Consider the following 24,413-nt stretch of genomic DNA (forward strand, 5'->3'; position numbering starts at 1 on the left):
TTTCTATTTATTCTTATTGTGAATATATTAGCTCCTGGCTTCTAATATACCTCCACTGTGTGCCCTGTTATTATCTCTGCCAGGAGATTCAACAAACAATGGCTCACACGTGTGCGTGTGCACCTTTGTGTCTGTCCACGGCTAATGTTGCATTCTGCTGCAGCAAACGATTTTGGGCGGCCAGTTACGGCTGCATGCTCAGGGATCTCTCCTGTGGTGACTCAAAATCTCTCCAAACTTCTTTTCTTGCCTGTTGTGTGCTGCCATTGACTCCTCACTCACATCTCTACTCTGCGGTCCGAGACACTGTGGAAGAAAACCGCACACTGTATTTTTATGGAGAAAACAGTTACTTTTATTGTTTGGCAACTAACAACTTGTGGAACTACACACACAGCTGACTGCATCACCACCACTCAATTGGCGCTTGGATGCCACTTAAATGCTGGTCTGCGCCCAGAGACACAAATATTCAGTGTCTTTTTTATTGCCTAAACAAACGCTTCAAGTCACATTTAAAAGCCCATGAAAAGGAGCTGAGACGCCCGCATCTACAGAGCTGGTGCAGAAATCGGCATAGATTAAAATAGATTAAAATGATCTGTTGTGTGAGGTGTGCGGGAAACAACTCAGCTGATACTCTTGGCATTTCGACGGAGGGTAAGCCGATTGTAGGTTGTGTTTATTCAATCAAACATTGCAGCCGTGGTCATCACAGACACACCTGGTGGACGTCGACACTCTAATGCAGAGGTTCTCAAATCTGTTTCAGTGATGTATGTAAATATTTGTTTCAGCCAAGTACCCCAAACCAGGGCAAAGCATTTTTGGTAAAGACAAAGATGTAATACACAGTGCTGTGCCAGCAATGTCTAATATAATATATACTATATACAATTCAGTTTATGAACTTACATAATATTTATTAAATAACTATTTTTAAAGGATTTTTTAACGCATGCTAATTTAAAATATATATATTTTTAAATGTCACTGGAGTGCCTTTACGTACCCTCAGGGGAGCACCCCATTTGAGAACCACTGCTCTAATGAGTGAGTTTATAGTGTTGGTTTGTATTTGTTTATTGTGCAGTTACAACATTGTTTTGCACTGTTAACAACCACAAAACGGCTTCATTGCTGACTGCAGGAAGGATTAGCTGAAACAATGGAGCTCACCATATTAACGCTGCTAACTGTAAACAGAAACCTCAGCTAACAACTAGTGCACTCCAGCCGAGCTCGTCAATGGCTGTGTTGTCCCCGTTGGGTTTGGTTGATCTTTGAGAGGACATGTGATGTATGTATTTGTCATCCAAGCACAAAAGGCCTCACAATTGTGAACAAAAGCTAGATTCATCCATATTTTGGGGGAAATAATTTATTGGAAATCCATTTTTTAGAAGTATGCGATACAGATACAGCGAGAGCAGCCAGAGATTCATGTTTCAACCAAAGTCACAGACGGAGTCGCATCTGGATATGCTGCTGATCTCTGAATCTCTGGAACAAATGAATCAATGAGTCACTTTACCGACATTTCTCTCTCTGGAAAACTAGGCTTAAAGAAACTCATCACACACACACACACACACATGCATCCCCCCCCCCCCCCCCCACACACACACACAAAAACACACACACAAGGAAGCAAACACTATACATTTTAACTTCAACGTTTGTTTGCTGAGTCTTTTTAACATTATGAGGAAAGAGATGAAACACATCTACACAACATCAGGGATAACACTCAAGTCCACGACTTAAGAGTGGCAGTGTCTTTGAACTGTGAAGTCGCGAAAGATGGCTAGCTTAGCTTGCTTGGCTGCTAAAATAATACTTTTACGAAAGTAACCCATCCCTAAGAAAAAACATAGTTTAAACAGAGAGTGATTTTCTTAATCTGTACCCCTACACAACTGTGACTCTGCTTCAGAGCAAAGGCAGCTGTACGCACACACACTTTTGAACATGCACAGACACACAAAAATGTCCCATTACTGCCCCGACCCTTAAATCCTCTGTTGTTCCAGTTGCTCGGGGAGTGATTACAGAACAGCTCTTCCCTGAGCTGCTCTGCTCTGACCGACTGTGCAAATAGACGAGGAAAATATATAAATATGAAAACGGTCTTTACATGAGATGCCTTGCTTTCCCACCTTTGATCAAAACGATTAGAATAGCTGAGGCACTTTTCTTTAGAATACACATTTCTACTATAAAATGCTGTTTTACCAGGTGTCACGTGTCCTTTCTGTGCTTGTGAGTTTGTGGATGAGTAAGCTTTGTGTTTATGGAAAGCCTAGCAGTTACAATCAGGATAGCTGCTCTCCCTTTTCACCTATTCTGTTCCTCTTTTCTTGTATACTTGTTCTATTCTTGTGATTGCAGCAATACTTTAGCTAGAGAGCTTTTTTTATTTTTTCATGTGTTGTTCTTCTGCGAATTGGGGCTTTCTTTTATGTGTCTTGGGCTTTTTCGTTTCCCACTACCTCCCCTGAAGACTTCCTTCCTATAATTCCTTCATGCTGCAATCTCTCTCATGGAGTGTTTCATTTTATTTGGCTCAATGTCCAACAGCTATTTATAAATGCAGAGAAAGGCCTCCAAGTATGTTTGAGGGAGCGTGCTTGGAAATATACTTTAAAGTCCTGCCAACAAATCTCACCGTCTTATAACACACATATCACTCAGGCTCAGAAACTGTCTTGAGTAACCATTCAGTGTGTATGAGGTCATCACTGCCAGTATGTGAAGAAGTAAACATGATGACTAACAAGCACACACGTGTCTAGTACAGCTATGTACGGGAGGTTATCTGTCGGCTCAGCCATGGAGCACTTTTTCATTTGGTGATTGTTTTGTGGTATATTGTCGCTGAACCACAGAGGTGCCTGATCTTCATTTCAACAAGGTCCTTTGTCCTACAGGGGAAGTGTCCAGCAGACACTCTCCTCTGAGGCAGGCACGTTTATTTGTAGAGACATTTAGTTAGAAACATCTAAAATTACTTCCTCTGCAATCCATTCATGTTACAGTGTACTCCCATGTCTGTCCAAAACGTCATCACATCATCGTGTATTCTCTTAGACATTTATGGAAAATTAACATATTTAGCATATGAGTCCTTGAGTGTTGGTTTAAGTGACCTTTGAACATCAAATTCTAATCAGTTCATTCTTGAGTCCAGGTGGAAGTTTGTGCCAAATTTGAAAAAATTAGCTGCCTAAGAAATTGCGTCCACGAGAATGTTCTGTACGTTCGGACAATATCCACACATACCGATTGAAAGTAATGTAGCCAGATAGTGGCAGACATTTATATGTGTATTGTTGCAATTGCAACCCATGAAGTTCCAGAGCAGAGACAGAATAAAGGAGTACAATTTACCAACGTAATGCTTCATCCACACACTCTTCTCAAGATGTAAGTGCAAGGTGTGAATTAAGTTGCTCTGATCAATAATTTGTTCATCAACAATAGATGAAGTGATTACTAATATGTTAAAGTGTCATACACTCTCAGATAAATGTCTCCAACATGTTCAGTCCCCTCAGCCTTAACCAGACCTCCAGTAAAGGGGGATGGAGTAGAGCGCAAGAGAGAGAGTATTTTATTGAGCAGCAGACAAAAATTATGAGGGTTGACAACAATATGCGAGTGAGAAGCCACATCAGCAGCCTGAGTGCTGTGGGAAACAGAAAGCACGAGGAGTAGATGTCCTGCGATACTGTGAGAACTGTAACTGGGTCAGTTGTCAACATGCAGGATGTATTTACATGTGATGTGAAGGGATGTTAAGCATAATCATTCTTGTCATATTTCACCAGTAAATATTATCAACCTAATAATGGCTCAGGTCACAGACTAAGAGCAAAGCACAACAAGAGTAGACGAACCACAAGCATGAAACTGTGCAATGATTCCTAAACACATATGGCAACCATAGACTGTATAGATGATGACATGTATCTTCAGATGCTTTGTGTATCCCAGTTTGATGGTACGTACTGAACCATTGTGTGATGCAGCAGTGGGAGCTGGCCAGCGGAGAGCAGTTAGCAGCAACACATTTGGTTGGAAACAGCAATATTTTAAAGTAAATAACACATAAGTTACATACCAGTGACTGTCAAGTGACTGTCTGGAGTGGGATAGAGTTAATGCACAGGGAGATCAGCTGATCTGATCCTGGTTTAACGTTCAGCTTCAATCTGCTTTCTTTCTGTGTGGCCAACCCTTTTTCAATTTAATTCAGTTCAATTCAGTTTATTTTGTAAAGCCCAATAACACAAATTACAAATTTACCTCAGAGGGCTTTACAATCTGTCCACATACGACATCCCTGTCCCAGGACCTCACATCGGATCAGGAAAAACTCCCAAAAAATAGAAAAAAAACCTTTCACAAGGAAAAAAGGGAAGACACCTTCAGGAGAGCAACAGAGGAGGATCCCTCTCCAGGATGGACAGAAGACATATAGATGTCATGTGTACAGAGGGAGACATTACAGAGTTACAACACATTCAACGAGTATGACAGATTGTATGAATAGTTGTCTTTTCCTGAGTAACTGTGCACCATTTGTACATACATGTTGCAAATCCTCTTTTGTATTTAGGAATGAAACCACTCATTAGTTTAATGTGGATCAAAGAAGATGATTATTTTTTTATTGTGTGTCTGTGTGTGTGCATGTGAAGTTGTGGGTTTTTAATTATATTAATCTATCACTCGATTGATAAACTGTGCATCAGCCCTGTTTGGGTGTGAGTGGATGCAGACAACATGATCGTGACTGATTTGTAGTTTGGGTGATGACAGCGGTGTGGACTGAGAAGTATTTTCCTTGGCAGTATTCCAACAGGAAGTGAAGCAGTCTATAACCCAAACAATTACTGAGCTTGAATATAATAATGATCATTTCCTACATGAGCACGCACAGAATATGAAGCACCATCAGTAATATTCTCACATACGCACATATGAAGGCTTGGCAGGTAACATGTGTAAAGCTTTAGTCATGCTGAGACTTGGTGACGTGTCATCACCTCAGTAATTCCTCTGTCGCTGACCATGACCATTTATGGGGTTTAGTGGGGAAGATGTAACTATCCCACTCGTCTACTTTACAGAGGGAGACTTCTATTATTTTAATTAGGAAGCACCACAAACACAGTAAATGTTCTTTCTCACATCCAATATGTTGATTATTATTATACCCTGTCCTCAAGAGAAGAATCATCTTATCTTTATACACATCAAATTAGCTTTGTGGAAGTGTTTTATTCCCTAAAGTTTATAGCCGGAACTTTAAATATACCACCTTGCTTTTAACAATACTATGAAACCTAAAGTCTAAATACTTTGGTTGTCATTCAAATGTAGCAATAAAGCTGTTAATATTCAACCATCTGCCCTCTGTAGTCCTTCAGACTATATCACATTATATCATATTGTCCATCGATGAAATGCTGCTCTAAAGTTTTAATTCCACTTTACTGGTCAAATGTTTTAAATGTATATACTATGTTGAAATTTAAAATGAACTACTCAGAGAGAGTAAAACATATTTTTACTTCAAAACCACAACTGCATTTCTAGCACAGGTGCATGAATCTGTGTCAGAGGAAAGGTTATACAAGTTTAGACATTTTAATTATCCATCCATCATCAATACCGCTTATCCTCATTAGGGTCGCGGGGGCGCTGGAGCCGATCCCAGCTGACATCGGGCGAAGGCAGGGGACACCCTGGACAGGCCACCAGTCCATCGAGGGCACATATAGAGACATACAACCATTCACTCTCACATTCACACCTATGGGCAATTTAGAGATCAATTAACCTGACTGCATGTCTTTGGACTGTGGGAGGAATCCAGAGAACCCGGAGGGAACCCACGCGGAGAACATGCAACTCCACACAGAAGGACCGCCTCGACCGGGAATTGAACCCACGGCCCTCTTGCTGTGAGGCGACAGTGATAGCCACTACACCACCGTGCAGCCCTAATTTGAATTATGGTTTATTTTATTATATTTGTTTACTTCAAGATTATATATATTTAGTTTTATACCAGTTTTTGTTTGTTTTTGTCCAAGTCAGGTGTAATGCTTTTCAATCAAGCAATACTGTTTCAGTTTAGTTTAATTAAAATAAATTATCTTTATTTAGTTTTGGTTTTAACAACATTTATTTCACTGCTTACTTCATTTGAACTCCTGCACACTGTCATCATTCACAGCCTTTGTTATTGGTCAGTCGGTTAACTGTAGGAATAAAAAAAATGATCCATGGATATTGTTTAAGCTGAAGTAAAGTCGGTTGCTTCAGTAGATTACATTAGAAAAAAAAAAAAAACAATTTAGTCACATCAGTTTACCCTCTCACATATGCACTTGTTGTTTAGCCACAGTGCAATGTACTGCCAGTGAGCTGCCAGTGCCTCAGTGCAACAGACAGGATTACTGTCGGAGAAACTGAGCCTTTGCTAATGTTTTGTTCCTGTTTTCTGCCTTCTCTTTCCATCTGGGTCGGTGTGTTGTCTGAGCCAACCCGGGTTGCCTAGAGAATTAAACCCCACCAAGCTTAATCCATCAATCTGTATGCAGCAGATCATTTGTGTGTCACATAAAACCACCAGCATCGGAGTTACACAAATCTGCTGCAGTGATGTCGAAATGGTCACAGAAAATTATAATAATAAAGTTAGACTTTACTCTCCACTGTTTAATTATTTCATGGACAGAAAGGTTACACCAACATTTGTTTTTGTTTACATTTTGATGTCCATAAATCCTGCAGGATGCATTCATAGCTTGCATGCTAGCAGGCGGACTGCTAACACTCTGCAGTCCGGATGGTGGCCCAGCTCTTGCTCTGTTGGAAAATGACACATTACATAAGCATCTCAAGCAAACATGACAAGCTGAGTCGCTCAGCTCAGCGTCATTTGGACCTTACAATGACCATTATGCACCATTAAGGGTTCATAGAAAACGCTGATGTGTTTGTAGAAAAGCCTGCAGAAAGGTGCACGTTGGTACCATTTCAACAGATGTAAGATGGTTGGTCACGATAGACACAAAACAAGAGACCAGATAACTGTCTTTGTTTAGGATGATAACATACAATATGTGTTGACGTGGATATCTGGATGTTCGCACCAACTGATTCTGTTAAATGTGTTCTTTCAATTTGTTACTTGAGTCACAAAACTAAAAGTAAAAAACAAAAATAATTCTGACATTTTATTGTTCCTTGTGGGGAGGTTGTTGCTCTCTCTTCAATGTTGCATGGAGGTCTGGGACAGTGTTTGTCTATTGGCAGACCAAAGTGTTCCTTGGAAGGTTTTTACCAGGGTGCTAGAAATGAGGCCTTTGGAGTTTTACATTACTTTGGTTTATGACTAAATACCTTGAATACCAATGACATTTCCATCATCCTCAGCTGTACCTTGTGTGTTAAGCTATGTACCATCTGCTAGCATGCTAATACACAAGGCTAAGATAGTGAATGCTAAACATCAGCTTACATTGTGATTGTGAGCATTTTAGCATGCTAATGTTAGCCTTTGCCTCAAAACACTAATATGGCATGCCAACTTTTGTTTCCCACTGTTTGTGCTACTTCTTTTATTCTTCTTTTTCTTTCCTTCTCCTTATCTCCATCAACTATTTGCCTTTTTAAGTTGTTCTTGATACATTTTCTTTCTTATACCTTCCTAAACTGATTATTGTTACTTTTGACGAGATTCATTTTGGAAATAGGCAAACAGTCCCAATGATTCAAACCTTGTCCAAGAATTAGTTTGATTGCAGTCTTATTTGTATTCAACCTACTTTAGTTATCAGCACTGTTCAGTCCGAGGCTAGAGACTTTATTCTGACATCTATTAACATGATGAATAAAGAGAACATGTATTTAAATAAATACATCGCAATGATAAAATCACCAATGCCGTGAACAGTGAACTTAATATTTGAAGGTTTTGCTGACTGACGTGATATAAAAGGAGAACTGAAATGAGTAAGTGAGAAAAGCACATTATTTAATATTTTACTCCCATTATGGCGTCTTGTTTAATGGCAGCTTTGGCAAATGGATGACCTAGATTTATACTGGCTTCTTGAAAGCTTGTTTTTATTATTATAGCTTACATAAATGTGCTGACAGTGAATAGTGGCTTCTGGCAAGAGTCCAGATTTACAAAATGAGCCTCCTGAAAGATTCCACTTTGCTACGATCTGCAGATTAAAGTGAAATGTTAATGTTAGGGTGCTTGATTAAAACAGTGTGGAGGAGGAATTTACAAGTTTCCATAGTCAAGAGACTTAAATCTGGACATAAAACCCAGCTGTGTTGTAAAAGGGTGACAGCTTCAGTGTTGGTCCAGCATGAGTTGTGGATGAGGGCAGTTCAGTGCAGATGTGATGCGTTCAGCATTGCTTTCTTTGGAAATAAGGAAAATGCCCCAAAACTAGTGTGCTATTATCTGCATGTCAGTTGATCACAGGAGGTGCACCAATGCAAAAGCAAATAATGTGTTTATTAATGGGAAACTATCCATGTTCAGCTTTGCTTTATTTCAACTGGCTCTTCCCTACAACATTGTTTCTTACACATCTTGGTAAAAGCAGTGCAAATACTTTGAACAGGACAGTGTCGGTCGATGTCACTACATTTGTAGTTTTACTGTGGCTCAGTGGTGAGCAGGGTTGTCCTTCAGTGAGAAGATTGGTGGTTCGCTCCCCGGCTCCACTCGCCCATGTTGATGTGTCCTTGGGCAAGATACTTAACCCCAAATGGCTCCAGTAGCTGTGCCTACGGTGCATGAATGTGTGTGACAGAGTTAGTCCTGATGTTCAGGTGGAACCTAGATCCTCCCATCAGTGTATGAAAGGGTGAGAATGGGTGAATGATGACATGTAATGCGCTGACTCCGCTGAGAGTGGTCGGAAGACGAGAAAAGCGTTATGCAAGTACAGTTCCATTTACTATTTACCATTTAATCATTGTAAATACATTTTCTTCATTAGAAAATGTCTCACAAATGCAGTCAAATTGCCTTATATAATCTCCACTTAGAGTCCTTCCTCGTGAGAACAGATGTGTTTATAATAATGTTGGACCGGTGGATACAGTAGCTGCAGCTACTAAAGTTACAGTTAGGGCTTAACACAGGAAATTGACCAACATTTTTGCGCAGAAATCTGTCTGCAGCGTCTGACCTGAGCGGATGCCCCACAATTAGCTGCTGAATGTTAACCCACTCCTTTTCCTTCTCTCTGCAGTGGAGTCGTACTCTGTGGCGGCCAGTACCGGCAGCATCACCCCATCAGTGAGCCCTGTGCCCCATCAGGCCTCCGGCAGCTCCAGCCCCTGCTCACACTCGTCTGGGGGATCACGGCACCCTGTCAGCACTCTCAAGAAATGGCTTACCAACCCTGTCCGCAAGCTGAGTTCTGATGCCAGAGGAGGAGCGGGAAAAGTTGAGAAGCAGATGTGCCGGTCAGACAGGAGGCAGCCTGCGTCGCTCCTTTCCCTCAGTGAAACTCAGCCAAGGCTTGTGGGTCCTCAGGTCAACGACGCCGTCCTCCCTTCAGGAGATACGGTGAGACTTAAAGACAGACGGCCACGTTTACACCTCCTGAGTAAATGCATTGTATGTTCTTGTGTGTAATGGTTGTTGTTGTGCTTATGTCGTATAGGTGGTGACAGATGGTCTGTTGAGTCCTACAGCTCCTCCAACACAGAGCTACTTATCTGACCTCCTGCAAGGCAGAGACACTCAGACTCCAGTAACGTCTCTATTCTATTCTATTCTAGTCCATTCTGTTCTCTTCAAAGTTCGGTCTCAGCAGATAAACTGTGATTGCAGGTCCACCAATCTTAGTCAAGACAGAAATTCAGTGTCTCAAATTAAGATATACTAGAAAATCAAAACGGAAGAACTAGAAATCATATGAACAAAGAATGAAGACATGATGGAAACTTTTTCTTCTAACCTTGGTCTTCAAGAACATAATTAACTTAATAAAATAGTTTTTTAAACTACAATACAGAACAAAGTAGTTGAGAGAAAATATGATTTTAATGCAAACTATTCAAATCAGAGGTGCTCTTTCAGTAGTCTCTCATCATCCAACCCTTACTGCAGGACTCATGAGTTATTAATGTATACGTTGTGGAAACACACTTAAATGTCGAGACAACTCACACTGAAGCCATCAATTATATACATGCACATCCCTCTACATCATGTTTAGTTTGAGTGGCTTCCACCAATTCTGCAAAATGAAAAGCACATATTTCCCCATTTTACTGCCTATTTTGTGACATGAACACACACAAGCACATACCACTCACTACTTGTCTGGTAACCCTGCACCAGTGAATACTCTTTATAAGGTCCTGTGGAGTGAAATCAATCCTTGGGGCTTTTCTCGTTGGCATCTGGAAGTAATCAACAAGCAAAGCAGTCTGAAACCGGCTGAAACAGCTTCAGGGTTAGGGGGTGAGAAGTGTGCTTTCACGAAACCCAAGCAGCCCAAGCAATAAAGAGCTAATTAGCCAAAGGTCAATTCAGGGCTTCCTCGTTTACCTCCTCGTCCAGCTCGGCATCAACCTGTAGTTCCTTCCTTTCCCAGGCAGTGAATGGTGCTGTTCCTGTAGCATTGTTTGATATTGTTCTGCCTGATAAAGACTGTCCTCACTTTCAGCCTTTCTCACTCCATTGGCCCTCTGGGACAATTTGTTTTCATAGACTCCTCCAGCTTTATGTTTACTTTGGTTTTTCAACCCTTTAATGTTGTTCTGCCCAGGTCAGGCTTATCCTCTCTTAAAATTAATAATTAATAAATGAATAATTTGGAAACAGTTTTTATTTTCTTTCTCGCTGAGAGTTAGAGAATTGACACCACGCTCACTTCTGTCCGCTTATACAACCTAAAGAGACCAGTTAGCTTAGTTTAGAAAAAGGGAACAGCTAGCCTGGCTCTGTCCAAAGTAAACACAACTGGCCTACCAGCACCTCTAAAGCTCACCAATTGACACATTCCATCATGGTTTGGTTATTAAATACAACAACTACAGTATAAAATAACACTCCTTCTGAAACAAAGAAAATTTTTACTATTTCTTGTCTGTGAGCAGGAACTTCCCGGAGTCTCCGGCACATAGTCCGACACCTAACTTCTCCTGTTTCCACTCTTTATGCTAAGCTATGCTAACTGGATACTGGCTCCAGATATCAATCCTACAGACACGAGAGGGGTATCGATCCTTTCCTCGAATATAAGAATATTTCTTAAATGCAGAACTATTCCTTTCTCAGAGGAGCTAATGGATACATAACTGTAAGAGATGAGGAAGCATTTGAAACAACAAGCAAACTAAGCACATTTTAATGGACTCTGACAAGTTAATCAGAACCAGAGGGGAGATGGAGTTTGAATCAGCCTCAGATGTTTCACATATGCAGGATGTTTGCTGGGTGAAGACATGAACAGTCGACTCAGGCAGAGCAATAGAGCCAACAAGACAGACCCTGAAAATAAGCGGAGGGCATGTTTGAGCTACACACTGACTCAGCAGAAGGATTATCATCTCCTCCACTGAGTCACAGCCCACATTGTGGTGATACTACAGTATGTCAGGAGGATTGCAGGAAACTCCACATTATATTATATTGCTTTAAGGTTAAGAGATTTACTAATGTTGCTCATTATTCAACTTACGGTCTTCTCAGTATCAAGGAGAAACATACAAAATTGATTACTACTCTCAGATTACTTGGGATTTGGGGAGTGGCATGATTTTCCAAAAGTAGTCATAAAAGGGAGCATATAATTCCTCCACTGATGTGCTCTCCAGGCTTAGGACCGTCTCAGCGTTGTATATTTCTGCCCACCCCAGTGGTTCCCATCCTGGGGTCTAGCTCCTTTAAAAGGTCACATGCAAGATAAATCTTTTTTCTCTGACTTTTTTTCATCCTAGCTGTTTTTGTGATATAATGAATGTACCCTCCTTACTTTTCGAGAGCAAATCTGTCTTTGGTTAAACTGCATGTGACCAAACTATAGAGATATACATCTTAACAAGGGGCCTTTGATGGACAATGCTTTGTAAGGTGGTATACAAGGGTCAACACGTGCAGGAACTATTGGTTTTATCATTAGCAATTAATTTTATTTTATAAGATTAACATTCTTATTGTATGTGTAAAATTGTAATCTGAAAAACTATACGTACAGAACAGTACTTGAGAAAATGTACCCTGTACTGTGCCTCACAGATCCTGATGCCTCTCTGTCTGTCTCTTCTTACATAATATGTTATAGTGGTGTTCACTCAAAGCTGTTCGGTCTTGTTTGTGTGTTTTAGTGTCACAGATCCAGCATCAACACTCTCCAAGGGGAAGACGGCTGCACTGTGACTGACGACTCAGCGAGCCAGTGGTCTGCGACAGTGGACAGTGAAGAGGAGAAAACCATTGCCCTGGAGAAGAGCATGTAGGTGTTGACCTCTACATTAAAGGAGAAGTTCATTTTAGGAAACACTAATTTCCTTTCCTGCTGAGTGCTAAATGAGAAGATTGAAACCATTCTCATGTGTATAATAAATATGAGGCTACACACAGCAGATGGTTAGTTTAGCTTAGCATAAAGACGAGAAACAGAGGGAAACAGCTTGCCTGACTCATCTGCCGACCATCACCTCTAAACACATTATATCATGTTTCTTTAATTCAAATAAAGAATACTGACTCTATCACGATAAATTGTGGGTTTATGAGGGGTGACCTGTCTGGGAAAAGAGACTTTCTGCAATCTTGTCGCTGTGATGTTGTCATGCAGCGGAGACTGCAGGAAGTCACTGTGCCTGTCAAATTCTAAATGTTCACACTTAGACAAACAGGATATAATGTAGGAAGTCTTAGTAAGCTCTAGATGAGCTGCTAGGCAGATTTAGTCTGGGAAAATGAGCCAGTCTAGCTGTTTCCCGCTGTTTCCAGTCCTTATGCTAAGCTAAGCTAACTGTCTTCTGTAGCTTGATGTTTTCCATTCAGACTTCAGGGTGTTATCAACCTTCTTTATTTTCATTCATTATTTGCTATTTCGAAATATCTCTCTCTCTCAGGTATGTGCTGACGGAGCTGATAGAGACCGAACGGTTGTATGTGGAAGATCTTGGACTCATAGTACAGGTGTGCCCCTCTTTCAACTCTTAACCCTTGTGTTGCCTTAGGGTCATTTTGACCCGAATCAATATTACACCCTCCCCCCGCCTTTGGGTCATTTTGACCCGATTCAATGTTTCACCCTCCTGTTACCTTTATATTTACTAACATATTTTACCCTTTGGGTTCAATTTGACGCCAGCAATTAAAACCTCCAGAAAATTATTAGAATTAATATTGTTTTCCAAGTTTAAGTGTGAGGCACTTTATGTTTGTTTGTTGACTACCGAAAGAACACCGACATTAAACATTGAATGGGGTCAAATTAATCCTAAAGCGGGGGGAGGGTGTCATATTGATTCGGGTCAAAATGACCCTAAGGCAACACAAGGGTTAAACAATCCGCTTATGACATTTATACATTTGACTGAGATACCGTCATCAATAACATGCTGTAACGTTCACATCCCAAAGAAGTTATAGTTTTCATCTGTGTGTGTGTGTGTGTGTGTGTGTGTGTGTGTGTGTGTGTGTGTGTGTGTGTGTGTGTGTGTGTGTGTGTGTGTGTGTGTGTGTGTGTGTGTGTGTGTGTGTGTGTGTGTGTGTGTGTGTGTGTGTGTGTGTGTGTGTGTGTGTGTGTAGGGCTATATGTGCACTATGGTCAATCAAGGAGTTCCAGAGGACCTGAAAGGAAAGGACAGGATTGTGTTTGGAAACATCCATCAGATCTACGACTGGCATAAGGAGTGAGTGCCTCCCTCCTTCCACCCTTGCACCCCCCCCCCCCCTCTTCCCATAGTTCCTCTGAATTTGAACAATCTCTTCCAGTGAACACATTTTGTTGAGGTCCTCATGTTTCATGGTGGTTCAGCATGTCACGTCCCCTGTGGCAGTTTGTTTCCTGTGTGTTTGACTGGATGGCTGTTCCTTCCTGACCTTCTCTGCTTCATGTCACACAGTTATTTCCTGGGAGAGTTGGAGAAATGTGTTGGTGATCCAGACAGCCTGGCCCAGCTCTTCATCAAACACGTGAGTCTTCAGATCAGTGAGTTACAAATGTGGATGACAAGTTTCTTTTTTCCTCGCTCTGCGTGTACTCAGTTTGGCTGAAGGTCGCAGCCATCTCACGAGTGTGAAGCTTTGACCCCCGACATCCAGACATGTCTTCATGTTGCAGATCAGTTTGTCTGCAGAGCGGCATTGTTACCATCGGCTCTCAGAGCCGACAGCCAGTGTAAAAGAAAATCTCAGAGCTCTATAAAAAGTACTCACACTTTTCACCTTCGCATTGAAAATGCGGAAGGTTATGTTTTGATCGCCGTGTTTTTATTTACTTATTTATTTATTTGTATGCGTGTTCCTCGCATAACTCAAAAAGTATTAAACCGAATCGCATGAAATTTGGTGGGATGATTGGTTATTATCCGGGGACCATTTGATTAGATTTTGGGATTGACCGGGTCAAAGGTCAAGGTCAAGGTCATGAAAAGGTCAACATCTTTTTACCATAGCGCGGTCAATTTCTATCCAATTGGCATGCAACTAATGCCAACATGTTCATAATTCAATGCCCAATCTTGTGATATGCGAAGGTATGCGCTCTACTAAGTGCCCGTTCTAGTTTTATTTGTGGTTGTTTCACACTGAACTTTGAGAAAGTTACTCCAAGGAATCGTAACTGGTTATGAAACAATCTCAATGTAATACTGATGCCGCTTTGACCTACAAAAGCAAACAAGACTATAAGTGAAAAGATCGGTTCTCGTTTGATATAGTTATTCTTAATCAGACGAATGATTAACCGACCCAGATCCAGCTGCTTTCAACCTGCAGTCGGAGCTCCAGCGGGAGGTGGAGAGCTGTGCACCCCACAGCAGCAGCAGCAGCTCCTCCTCTGGCCAGGAGCAGAGCTTTATCTCGCTGCTCTGCCGGTCACTGCTGAGCAAACACAACACCACGCTGCTGGAGGCCCGAGCTGTGTTGCTGGGAGTAAACACAGATTAGTTGGAAGACACTGATCACATGGATTCAGTGATGTTACAACTTTAATTGGCACTGTATTAGTGTATAGTCTTGTTACAGCAGGCATATAAACTACTGGAACATTTTTTATGATTAGGCACAGCTCTTCCAGCTCAGCTTCCATATATGCTTCACTCAGTGAGGAAGAAACTAAGAGTCAGGGCAGCTCAGAGGCAGTTGTTCCTCTGTCCGTTTGTCACGCTGCACCTCACTCATATTACATATTACCTCTCTCTCTCTCCCTCTTTATCTCTCTCTCTCTCTTCCTCTGTGTCTCTCTCTCTCTTCCTCTTTATCTCTCTCTCTCCCTCTTTATATATCTCTCTCTCTTCCTCTTTATCTCTCGCTCTCTCTTCCTCTGTGTCGCTCTCTCTCTTCCTCTTTATCTCTCTCTCTTCCTCTTTATCTCGCTCTCTTAAATTCTTAATCTTCCAGGAGCGGCGTCTTCACATGTATGTGGTTTACTGTCAGAACAAACCCAAATCAGAACACATTGTCTCTGAGTTCATTGAGACCTACTTTGAGGTGAGTCAACTTGTATACTACAGTCAATTTGACTGGCGCTCTATAAAAACTTCTAGTTACTCAGATAACTTTCTCTCTTTCTATGTGACCTGACAGTATCTCAGGCAGCTGCTGGGTCACAGGTTGCAGCTCAATGATCTGCTCATCAAACCTGTTCAGAGGATCATGAAGTATCAACTCCTGCTGAAGGTTTGCAGTTTAAGACGACCGCGTATCTGCATGCATGGCACTGTTTCACGGCATTAAAGATTAAAGACAAACTCCTTGATACAAATATTGCCAGGAATTACAATTATTAATCATGTAGCCACTGTAATAAAGTTTCTTTGCATCACGATCAGATCCAAGTGGCGTTTTCTCCTTTGTTTTTTAATTATCGTGGTATTTTCTTACGTTCGTATTGAAAATCATTAAAACTCTCAATAAACCTCTCTCTGACTGCCAGGACTTCCTGAAGTACTACAGCAAAGCAGGAAGAGATGTTGAGGAGCTGCAGGTACGAATACACATACCGTCCGCTTCCAGTTTATCAGGTACACCTCAAGCCAATGCAGTCTGATACAAGACAAGTCCCGAGAAAATCATACTTTGTGAAGGCTATAATGTTCAGTTGTTGGTAAAATATTCAACTGAAAATCTCTCCGAACATTACAACCTGCATCAAGGTACGATTTGTTGCAGGTCTGTCATATTACACTGCATTAGTTGTAGCTGGACGTACCCAATCAAATAGTAAGTGAATGTGTAAAGTACTATTCTGCACATCTGCAAGATTCAAGATTCAAGATTCAAGATGTTTTATTTGTCACATACACACACAGGGTGTGCAGTGAAATGAAAGTGGCAATGCTCAGCAGGAATGTGCAAGGGCAACAAGTACACACTATTTACAAATAAAAAACAACACAATATTTACAGTAAGTGTGTGTGTGTGTGTGTGTGTGTGCCTAAGAGGGGCAGTTGTGTGGGTCTATGTGGGGGTCCTGGTGAGGTCGGAGTTCACAATCCTGATGGCCTGAGGAAAGAAACTCCGTCTCAGTCTCTCTGTTCTTGCAGCGTGACTACGGAGGCGCCTGCCTGACCGCAGCAGCTGAAACAGTCTGTTGTTGGGGTGGTGAGGATCCTTCATGATCCTGCCGGCTCTGGTTCTGCACCTCCTGGTGTACAAGTCCTGCAGGGTGGGGAGTGTAGTTCCAATAGTGCGCTCAGCCGAACGCACTACTCTCTGCAGAGCCTTCCTGTCCTGAGCGGAGCAGTTGCCAAACCAGGCAGTGATGCTTCCTGTCAGGACGCTCTCTACAGCTCCAGAGTAGAAGGACTGAAGGATCCTCTTCAGCTGCCTGAGGTGGTAGAGGCGCTGCCTTGCCTTTCTCACCAGAGTGTCTGTGTTTGTTGACCATGTCAGATCCTCGGTGATGTGGACTCCCAGGTATTTATACCCGCTCACCCTCTCCACAGTAGTCCCGTTAATCCCCAGTGGTGAGTACGTCCTCTGTTGTTGTACCCTCCTGAAGTCCACAATCAGCTCCTTAGTTTTGGTGACATTCATGATGAGGCTGTTGTCCTGGCACCAGAGTGACAGATCAGCAACTTCCTCCAGGTAGGCCTTCTCGTCGTTGTCGGAGATCAGGCCCACCACCACTGTGTCATCCGCAAACTTGATGATGGTGTTGAGCTGAACCTGGCCACACAGTCATGTGTGTACAGGGTGTCTTCATCGGGGCTGAGGACGCAACCCTGGGGGGATCCTGTGTTCAGGGTGAGGGATTTGAGGTGTGTCTGCCCACCCTGACCACCTGTGGCCTGGCGGTCAGGAAGTCCAGGATCCAAGCACACAGGGGATGTTCAGTCCCAGCTCAATCAGCTTGCCGGCCAGTCTGGAGGGGACTATGGTGTTGAAAGCTGAACTATAATCAATGAACAGCAGTCTCACATAGCCCCCTCTGGCTGTCCAGATGAGAGAGTGTGGTGTGCAGTACCTGGGAGACAGCATCATCCGTGGATCTGTTTGGGCGATAAGCAAACTGCAGCGGGTCCATGGAGGAAGGGAGGAAGGCGCAGATGTAGTCCTTTATCAGCCTCTCAGCATTTCATGACCACCGAGGTGAGGGCCACCGGTCGGTAGTCATTCATACATGCTGGAGAAGCATTCTTGGGCACAGGGACAATAGTGGATCTCTTGAAGCAGGCGGGGACCACGGACTCAGCCAGGAGAGGTTGAATATTGTGGTGAACACTGGAGCTAGCTGGTTAGCACAGGTCTTCAGTACTCGCCCAGATATGCCATCTGGACCTGCAGCTTTCCTGGTGTTCACCCTCAACAGAGCCCTCCTCACACTGTGCTCGGTCACAGAGAGTGTGTGTTCATCCCCAGCGGTAGAACTCACCTCGGCTACGCTTAACGGTGTTGTTGTTAGCGGCGAGCTAGCGCTGTTGTTGCTAGCCTCAAACCGTGCATAAAATGAGTTCAGGTCGTCCGCTAGGGATGCGTCGGCACTCACCATTGCGCGGGGTCTGCTCTGGTAGTTTGTGATAGTCCGTAGCCCCTGCCATAGGCGCCTGGTGTCGCGCTGCTCCATCTGTGATTCCACTCTGTCTCGGTACCTCCTTTTGGCGTCCTTCACCGCCCTCCTCAGTCCATAGACCGCTGCCTTGTACTCGTCCATGTTGCCGGATACAAGACCGGAGTTATAGGCAGCAGTACGGGCGTTCACAGCTTCACGGATGGATCTATCAACCCACGGCTTTTGGTTAGGAAAGACCCTAACTTTTACCGTGGGGACGATGGTGTCCGCTAGCGTTGCTATGAGGCTCATTGCTACTTCCAGAACTCGCTGACGTCACTGGAACTGGATTGGATCATGTCCCAGTCGACGACACGCAGAGCGTCCTGTAGCTCAGCCTCTGATTGGTCAGACCACCGCATTACGTTCCTCGTCACTACCGCTTCCCGCGATCCTTTGTTTATACTCCGGAAGCAAGAAAATGGCGGCATGGTCTGATTTCCGACGGAGGAGAGAGACAGCCTTGTAGCCTCTCTTGAATGGCGTATAGCAGTGGTCCAACGTTCTTTCCTCTGGTAGCACACGTAATGTGCTGGTGAAAGTTCGCATGACTTTTTAGGTTTGCCCTGTTAAAGTCCCCAGCCACCACCACAGCCGCTCGGGATACTTGTTCTGATGCCGACATAACACATCATGTAGGTCCGATAGTGCTACGCCGGTGTCCGCTTGTGGTGGAATGTAGACGGCTGTGGTGATGACCGAGCTGAACTCCCGGGAAGGTAGAATGGACGGCATGAGATCGCCAGATGTTCCAGGTTCGCGAGCAGGAACGAGAAAGAGTCTTAATGTTCTTGGGGTCACACCACATGTTGTTAGTCATGAAGCAAACCTCCACCCTTAGATTTACCAGACTCTTCCGTTCTGTCTGCACGGAAAACAGAGAAGGACTCGGTTGGGCATATGACTCGATCCGGCACCAGCGGGGTCAGCCATGTTTCCGTCAGACAAAAGATGTTACAATCCCGCATGTCCCGTTGGAATCTGATCCTTGCCCTAACATCATCCATCTTATTTTCCAGAGACTGGACGTTAGCAAGAAGGATGCTGGGCAGAGGTGGACGGTGGGCTTGAACTCTCAGTCTGTTCCGAATTCCGCCCGTTTCCTCGATGTTTTCGCTCTCCCGTAGTAGCGGCTCCACTGATGTTGTCGTGGTTCGCTCGTACGATCTCTGCCGGCCACGCTGGATCGATGGAAAAAGTGGACAAAAACACTTGTTTTGCGCAAAAGTTTATGTCCAAAAGTGTGCTGCGGTCGTATGTTGTTAGTGCCGATGTGTTTGTGGCAAAGAAAATATTAAAAATAAACACAAAAACTAAAAGAGCGCACAATCTCCGCGGAGCTACCTCGACGGCGACTGGACACAGCCGCGCCATCTGCATATCATAAATTGATGTTTCCACTTACTGATTCTCCTCCATCATATTTCTCTCGTCAGAGGGCGGTGGAGGTGATGTGTTTTGTTCCAAAACGCTGTAACGATATGATGAATGTGGGCAGGCTCCAAGGTTTTGAGGTGAGATCCTGATTATTTCCTGTCAGTCATGGTGACTTACAGTGTATGAAAATGTTTGTGACACTGTTTCAGGGTAAAATCACGGCTCAGGGGAAGCTGCTGCAGCAGGATACCTTCTCTGTCAGCGAGCCGGAAAGTGGCTTCCCGTCCAGAGCAAAGGAGAGGAGGGTCTTCCTGTTTGAGCAGCTCGTCATCTTCAGTGAGCCAATCGATAAGAAAAAGGGCTTCTCTTTGCCCGGGTACACGTTTAAAAACAGCATCAAGGTGCAAGTCTATTTTAAAAAGCATTTTTTAAGACATCTCTGGGTTAGTGTTTTTTCTTTATGTTTAACACGGATGTGTTGTGCTTCAGGTCAGCTGCTTGGGTGTGGAGGAGCACCATGAGAATAATCCATTCTGTCTGGTCTTGACCTCCCGCGGGACTGATGCCAGTGTGACACGCTTCATCATGCAGGCGTCGTCTCCGGAAATACAGCAAGCTTGGCTCGATGACGTGGTCCAGATCTTAGAGACTCAGAGGAACTTCCTTAATGGTTACAGAGTTCAGTGTTTCTTTAACACATCCACACATTCATGAGTGTGGCGCGTTTGAGTGATGTGACATCTCTTCCTGTCCACTGCAGCCCTTCAGTCTCCAATAGAGTACCAACGCAAGGAAAGCAAGTCCAACAGCCTGGGCAGGAACGTGAAGTCTCTAACTGCGTCAGCATCTGGCCTGCGACCTCACTCCTCTGCATCCATGGAGCGACGCCAGCAGCCCTACATGCTGTCTTACAACACCTCCCTGCCCTCTCTGCATCCAGCACGCCACAGCCCGGCCTCGAAGGTGGTGAGTGTGCAGGAGCACTCTCTTAGAACATGTGTGCACTTTGAAATATTCCTTACCTCTCTGATATCCTCTTTCTTTGATTGCTCTCTCTCTCTCTCTAGCTCTCTAGTCCTTGTGCTGCCACACCTGAAGCAGTTCTGCCTCCACTTCCGTCCCACCAGCAGCTCAGTGTGTGCCCCAATGGCCTGACACCCTTCAGCCAGCAGAGCATGCAGGTACATCAGTCTTTCTCCACAAAGTGGCAAAAAGTGTATTTTTATGTCGAAGTAGAAACATCACAGTTTAAATGGTTGGTCCAGCTGGTAGCTATGATGATAGTTTAAAGATATTCATGTCTGGTTCTTGAGTGAAAGACTAAAACATTTTCACAGGACACACTTTAAACAGGTTTCAAATGACTTCTCCAGTTTTATTACATTGCATTGTTTCTGGACAGCTTGTTGATTATTTATTTATTAACACTAAGCACCACGAACAAGTTTCATTCTAGAGGGGTAAGTTAAGGAAATAATTGTTATCATATTTGTGAACAGAATTACTCCAGGGTATGGTCAGTACACCGGGACCTTTCCCTTTGGTGTGGTTACAAGTGCAACACAGGACACCTCGCACACTAAAGGAACAGTAAAGGAAGTGAAATGCTGTAATAAAGCAGGTTCAGTTTAAAGTACAAGCCATGGATTCATTTTTTCACATTTCAAATCAAAGCAGTAAAACATTGAAATATGGATAACTAGTGAACATATACATTTTGAGGAAAGATCTATGTTTTCTGTAAAGTTTTTACTTTCACCACTCATTACACACTTTATAACCCTGTTAAGTGTTTATTGTGCAGAGTATAAATAACATTAACAATGGGTTTTACATTGGGGGAGGGGGGATCAGATTGAGCTTTAATCTCAATGTCAGCAGCCTGTTTGTTGTCTTCATCACTGATGACGAGGGGATATCTCTCTCGACTTGCCTTTGTCAAATATCCTGTTGTTGTTTCGGTGTAGATTTATAAACCAGGTCGACCTAAACTGTAGCAGGTGTCATTCAGTCATCCAGTTTCTGGAAATCACACTGACCTGCTGTTTTATCTCGTTCACTCAGACTTCCACCAACAGGAGGAAACGGTTGTTACATTTTAGAGGTGCTTATCTGGCCTGATTTCACAAAGTCGCTCTTGTTGTCTTGTCTCTTTGTGTTTCCATCCTGCTTTAGGTTGAGAGTACAGTCAGGTTTCACATGTACCCAACATCTTTTTTTATGGTGCTTATCTCTCTGGTTTTTATGAAACGGTCACATAATCGTATTCCTGTAAGATCCAATGCCAATTTGGTTGAATAATAATAGTTGGTCAACTGAGAGACATTTCTCTAACTTAAAAAGATGCTATAATGCATATTTTTTCCATAAACAATCTATAAAACTGCTCGGTGTAACGTGAAAGAGGTCAGTCAAAGGGACAAACCCACAACAAGTTTTTCCCTCACACAGTTTAACTCTGTGCAGTTTTTTGATGTCTTTCAGTTTATTGTTTTTACCCAAAACAATAAACTGTTTTGGTTCAATCTCAGCACCAAACAGCAGACACTGTCGTGACCAACTGGTGAACATCGTTAAGTATTTAGCAGCTAAAGAGTCAGATATTTCCCTCAGGAGTTGATGGAGATAAAAAAAAAGAAAACACAGAGCTGAAAGAGAATGGGTTAATATTTGTCAGGTGGACAGAAACACAACTTCAAATGAAGGATAATTTTCCTCCGTAGATGCTGAATGTATAAATGTAAATGTTTGCGAACATGTTGGCTGTAATAACTTTGATAATAATATGTCAACGTGTAAACAGCTTGTTCTGCTTCCTCTAAGTGGCAAAATTAAATCAATTCACAAAGTTTCAAAAATATTGTTATGAAAACACATCTATTGATGACTTGTTGATGAACGTATAATTACATGTTTGTCACGACTTCAGTCAATGACCACACACTGTGTACAACCTGGTGTAGCAACAGAGTGTGAATAATTCATAGTCATCTTTTAACCCTGTATATATATATATGACTTTAGATGAGAAATACGTCTAATATATGAAGATAACCAAGTGTACTCTGCAACAATTCAGCTACTGACCGACTGGGTTTGTATAAAATGAATTGTTTACAGTGTATAGTCAATATAATGGTCATACCAGGGTGATGTGACTAATCATACACCTTATTTCTACCTCATTTTCTCCTCCGCGGGTTCAGCAATTATACACATTTTATCTGACCGTTTGGCTGTTGTACTTCAAACTTATTTTGTTAAAACACAAAGTAATATAGGACATTTTCTTTAGATTTAGCCAACCAAAAAGACAGAATGATGTTTTCTTATCAGTGTTCTCCTCATACTGTGCTGTGTGTCATTATTAAACTGTTCAAAGAATGTACATATTTTTGTAACACTGATAATATGAAGTAAGAATGTTTTTCAACCATTTGAAGTCGCACATTTAAACCACACAAGTATTTAAAAACGTTAATCGCTTTTGTCCTCAGGGTGTGACTGCAAGTTTCCAGGTGACCGCAGTGGACGAGGGCGCACATGGACCAAAGCATCTGGATCAGCTGAAGGAGAGCAAGCAGTAATGACCTGCGGAGACAAATGAACTCACTTTACCTCCCTGATGGAGGAGGTGCTCCGTCAGCAATGTTTATTTTACTTCTGTACAGAAGTCGTCAAGGTCTCAGTGTCTACAATCTTCACATTTTATCCTAAATGTACCTCCCTTAAATACCACTATGGTTTATTCTAACCTGGCTTTAATATTTGTAATCATTTTGTTTTTATTGTGTGTGTGTGTGTGTGTGTGTGTGTTTGTGTTAACATACTCAAGTCTACAGATGGTGATGACAGATGACAAGAAATGGATGAAAATAGGCTTTTGAACCACCACAGAGACTGAACTTCATATTTGTATATGTATATATTTCTTACTTTTTCCATTGAAAAGTATAGGGTGGATATTTTTGTAATGCTTGATATTTTCATAAGGGACCACTTCTATTGTATTCCACTCCGAGGACTCTGATCTCAATTTCCTCTACGCAGTCATGCTATAAATTATGAAAAGTGACTGCAGGTTCTAGCTTCACAGTGCAGGGCTCTGAATCCAGAAGAGTTCTGTATGTCTGAGCGTTCTCTGCGGATTAGCAAATAGCTGTGTTTTCCCTTTGGTGAGCTACTTTAACCCCGTCATTGTTAGACTGTTGTCTGAATATAACACAGTAGCAAACTCACATAAAGCTCATATTCTAAAAAAGCAGACGGAGGAAAAAGGGACCGGAGATAAAAACAGAGGTGCTCCCCTGTCACTGTCATCTTGAATGTAAATAATCTCATGTGGGATCGTATCATGACAACTCTTTGACTTTTGGTGACTTGATACACACAGAATAAAAAAGGAATGCTGTTCAGTTGTGGTCATTATCATGTTCCTAAAACGTTGAGAAGCATCTCAGAGGGACTGTATGTTAACCACTTCCTCTCATGGAGGGATGAGACCCCCAGCCCTCCTTCATGGAGCAAAGCACCCAGACTGTGGTTGCTTTGTGTTTCTTTGTAGTCATTTTTCATGTTTTGTTAGTTATTTTGCATCTTCCTCTATTTGTTGTGCAACATGTTGTATCTTTTGAGTTGTTTTTGATTTTGTTTGTGGTCATCTTTAGTCTCCAAGTAACGAACTATATTCTTCATATTTGTTCAGTATTCAGTCATTTTGTGGCTGTTTTGTATCTTTGTGT

General features: G+C 42.5%; 1 protein-coding gene across 8 annotated transcripts in view; it reads left to right on the forward strand.

The window, feature by feature from the left end:
• arhgef25b (Rho guanine nucleotide exchange factor (GEF) 25b) overlaps positions 1-24,086 on the forward strand; it is a 35,655-nt gene extending 11,569 nt beyond the window's left edge. For 7 of the 8 annotated variants that reach the window (XM_056438237.1, XM_056438239.1, XM_056438235.1 and 4 more), the window contains 15 exons: positions 9,297-9,616; positions 9,714-9,803; positions 12,388-12,515; positions 13,144-13,210; positions 13,826-13,929; positions 14,143-14,212; positions 15,641-15,730; positions 15,827-15,919; positions 16,176-16,226; positions 19,731-19,808; positions 19,881-20,072; positions 20,161-20,341; positions 20,432-20,637; positions 20,739-20,852; positions 23,169-24,086. In XM_056438237.1, coding sequence (XP_056294212.1) covers positions 9,297-9,616; positions 9,714-9,803; positions 12,388-12,515; positions 13,144-13,210; positions 13,826-13,929; positions 14,143-14,212; positions 15,641-15,730; positions 15,827-15,919; positions 16,176-16,226; positions 19,731-19,808; positions 19,881-20,072; positions 20,161-20,341; positions 20,432-20,637; positions 20,739-20,852; positions 23,169-23,258 — 1,874 coding nt within the window. In that variant the 3' untranslated portion in view covers positions 23,259-24,086. Of the gene's footprint in view, positions 1-9,296; positions 9,617-9,713; positions 9,804-12,387; positions 12,516-13,143; positions 13,211-13,825; positions 13,930-14,142; positions 14,213-15,640; positions 15,731-15,826; positions 15,920-16,175; positions 16,227-19,730; positions 19,809-19,880; positions 20,073-20,160; positions 20,350-20,431; positions 20,638-20,738; positions 20,853-23,168 lie in introns of those variants that run through there. The other variant, XM_056438243.1, reaches the window with a different exon arrangement.
• The last annotated feature ends 327 nt before the right edge of the window (positions 24,087-24,413 follow it).

Source organism: Pseudoliparis swirei, chromosome 18 (assembly GCF_029220125.1).
Source record: "Pseudoliparis swirei isolate HS2019 ecotype Mariana Trench chromosome 18, NWPU_hadal_v1, whole genome shotgun sequence".
In the NCBI taxonomy this organism is placed as follows: domain Eukaryota; kingdom Metazoa; phylum Chordata; class Actinopteri; order Perciformes; family Liparidae; genus Pseudoliparis; species Pseudoliparis swirei.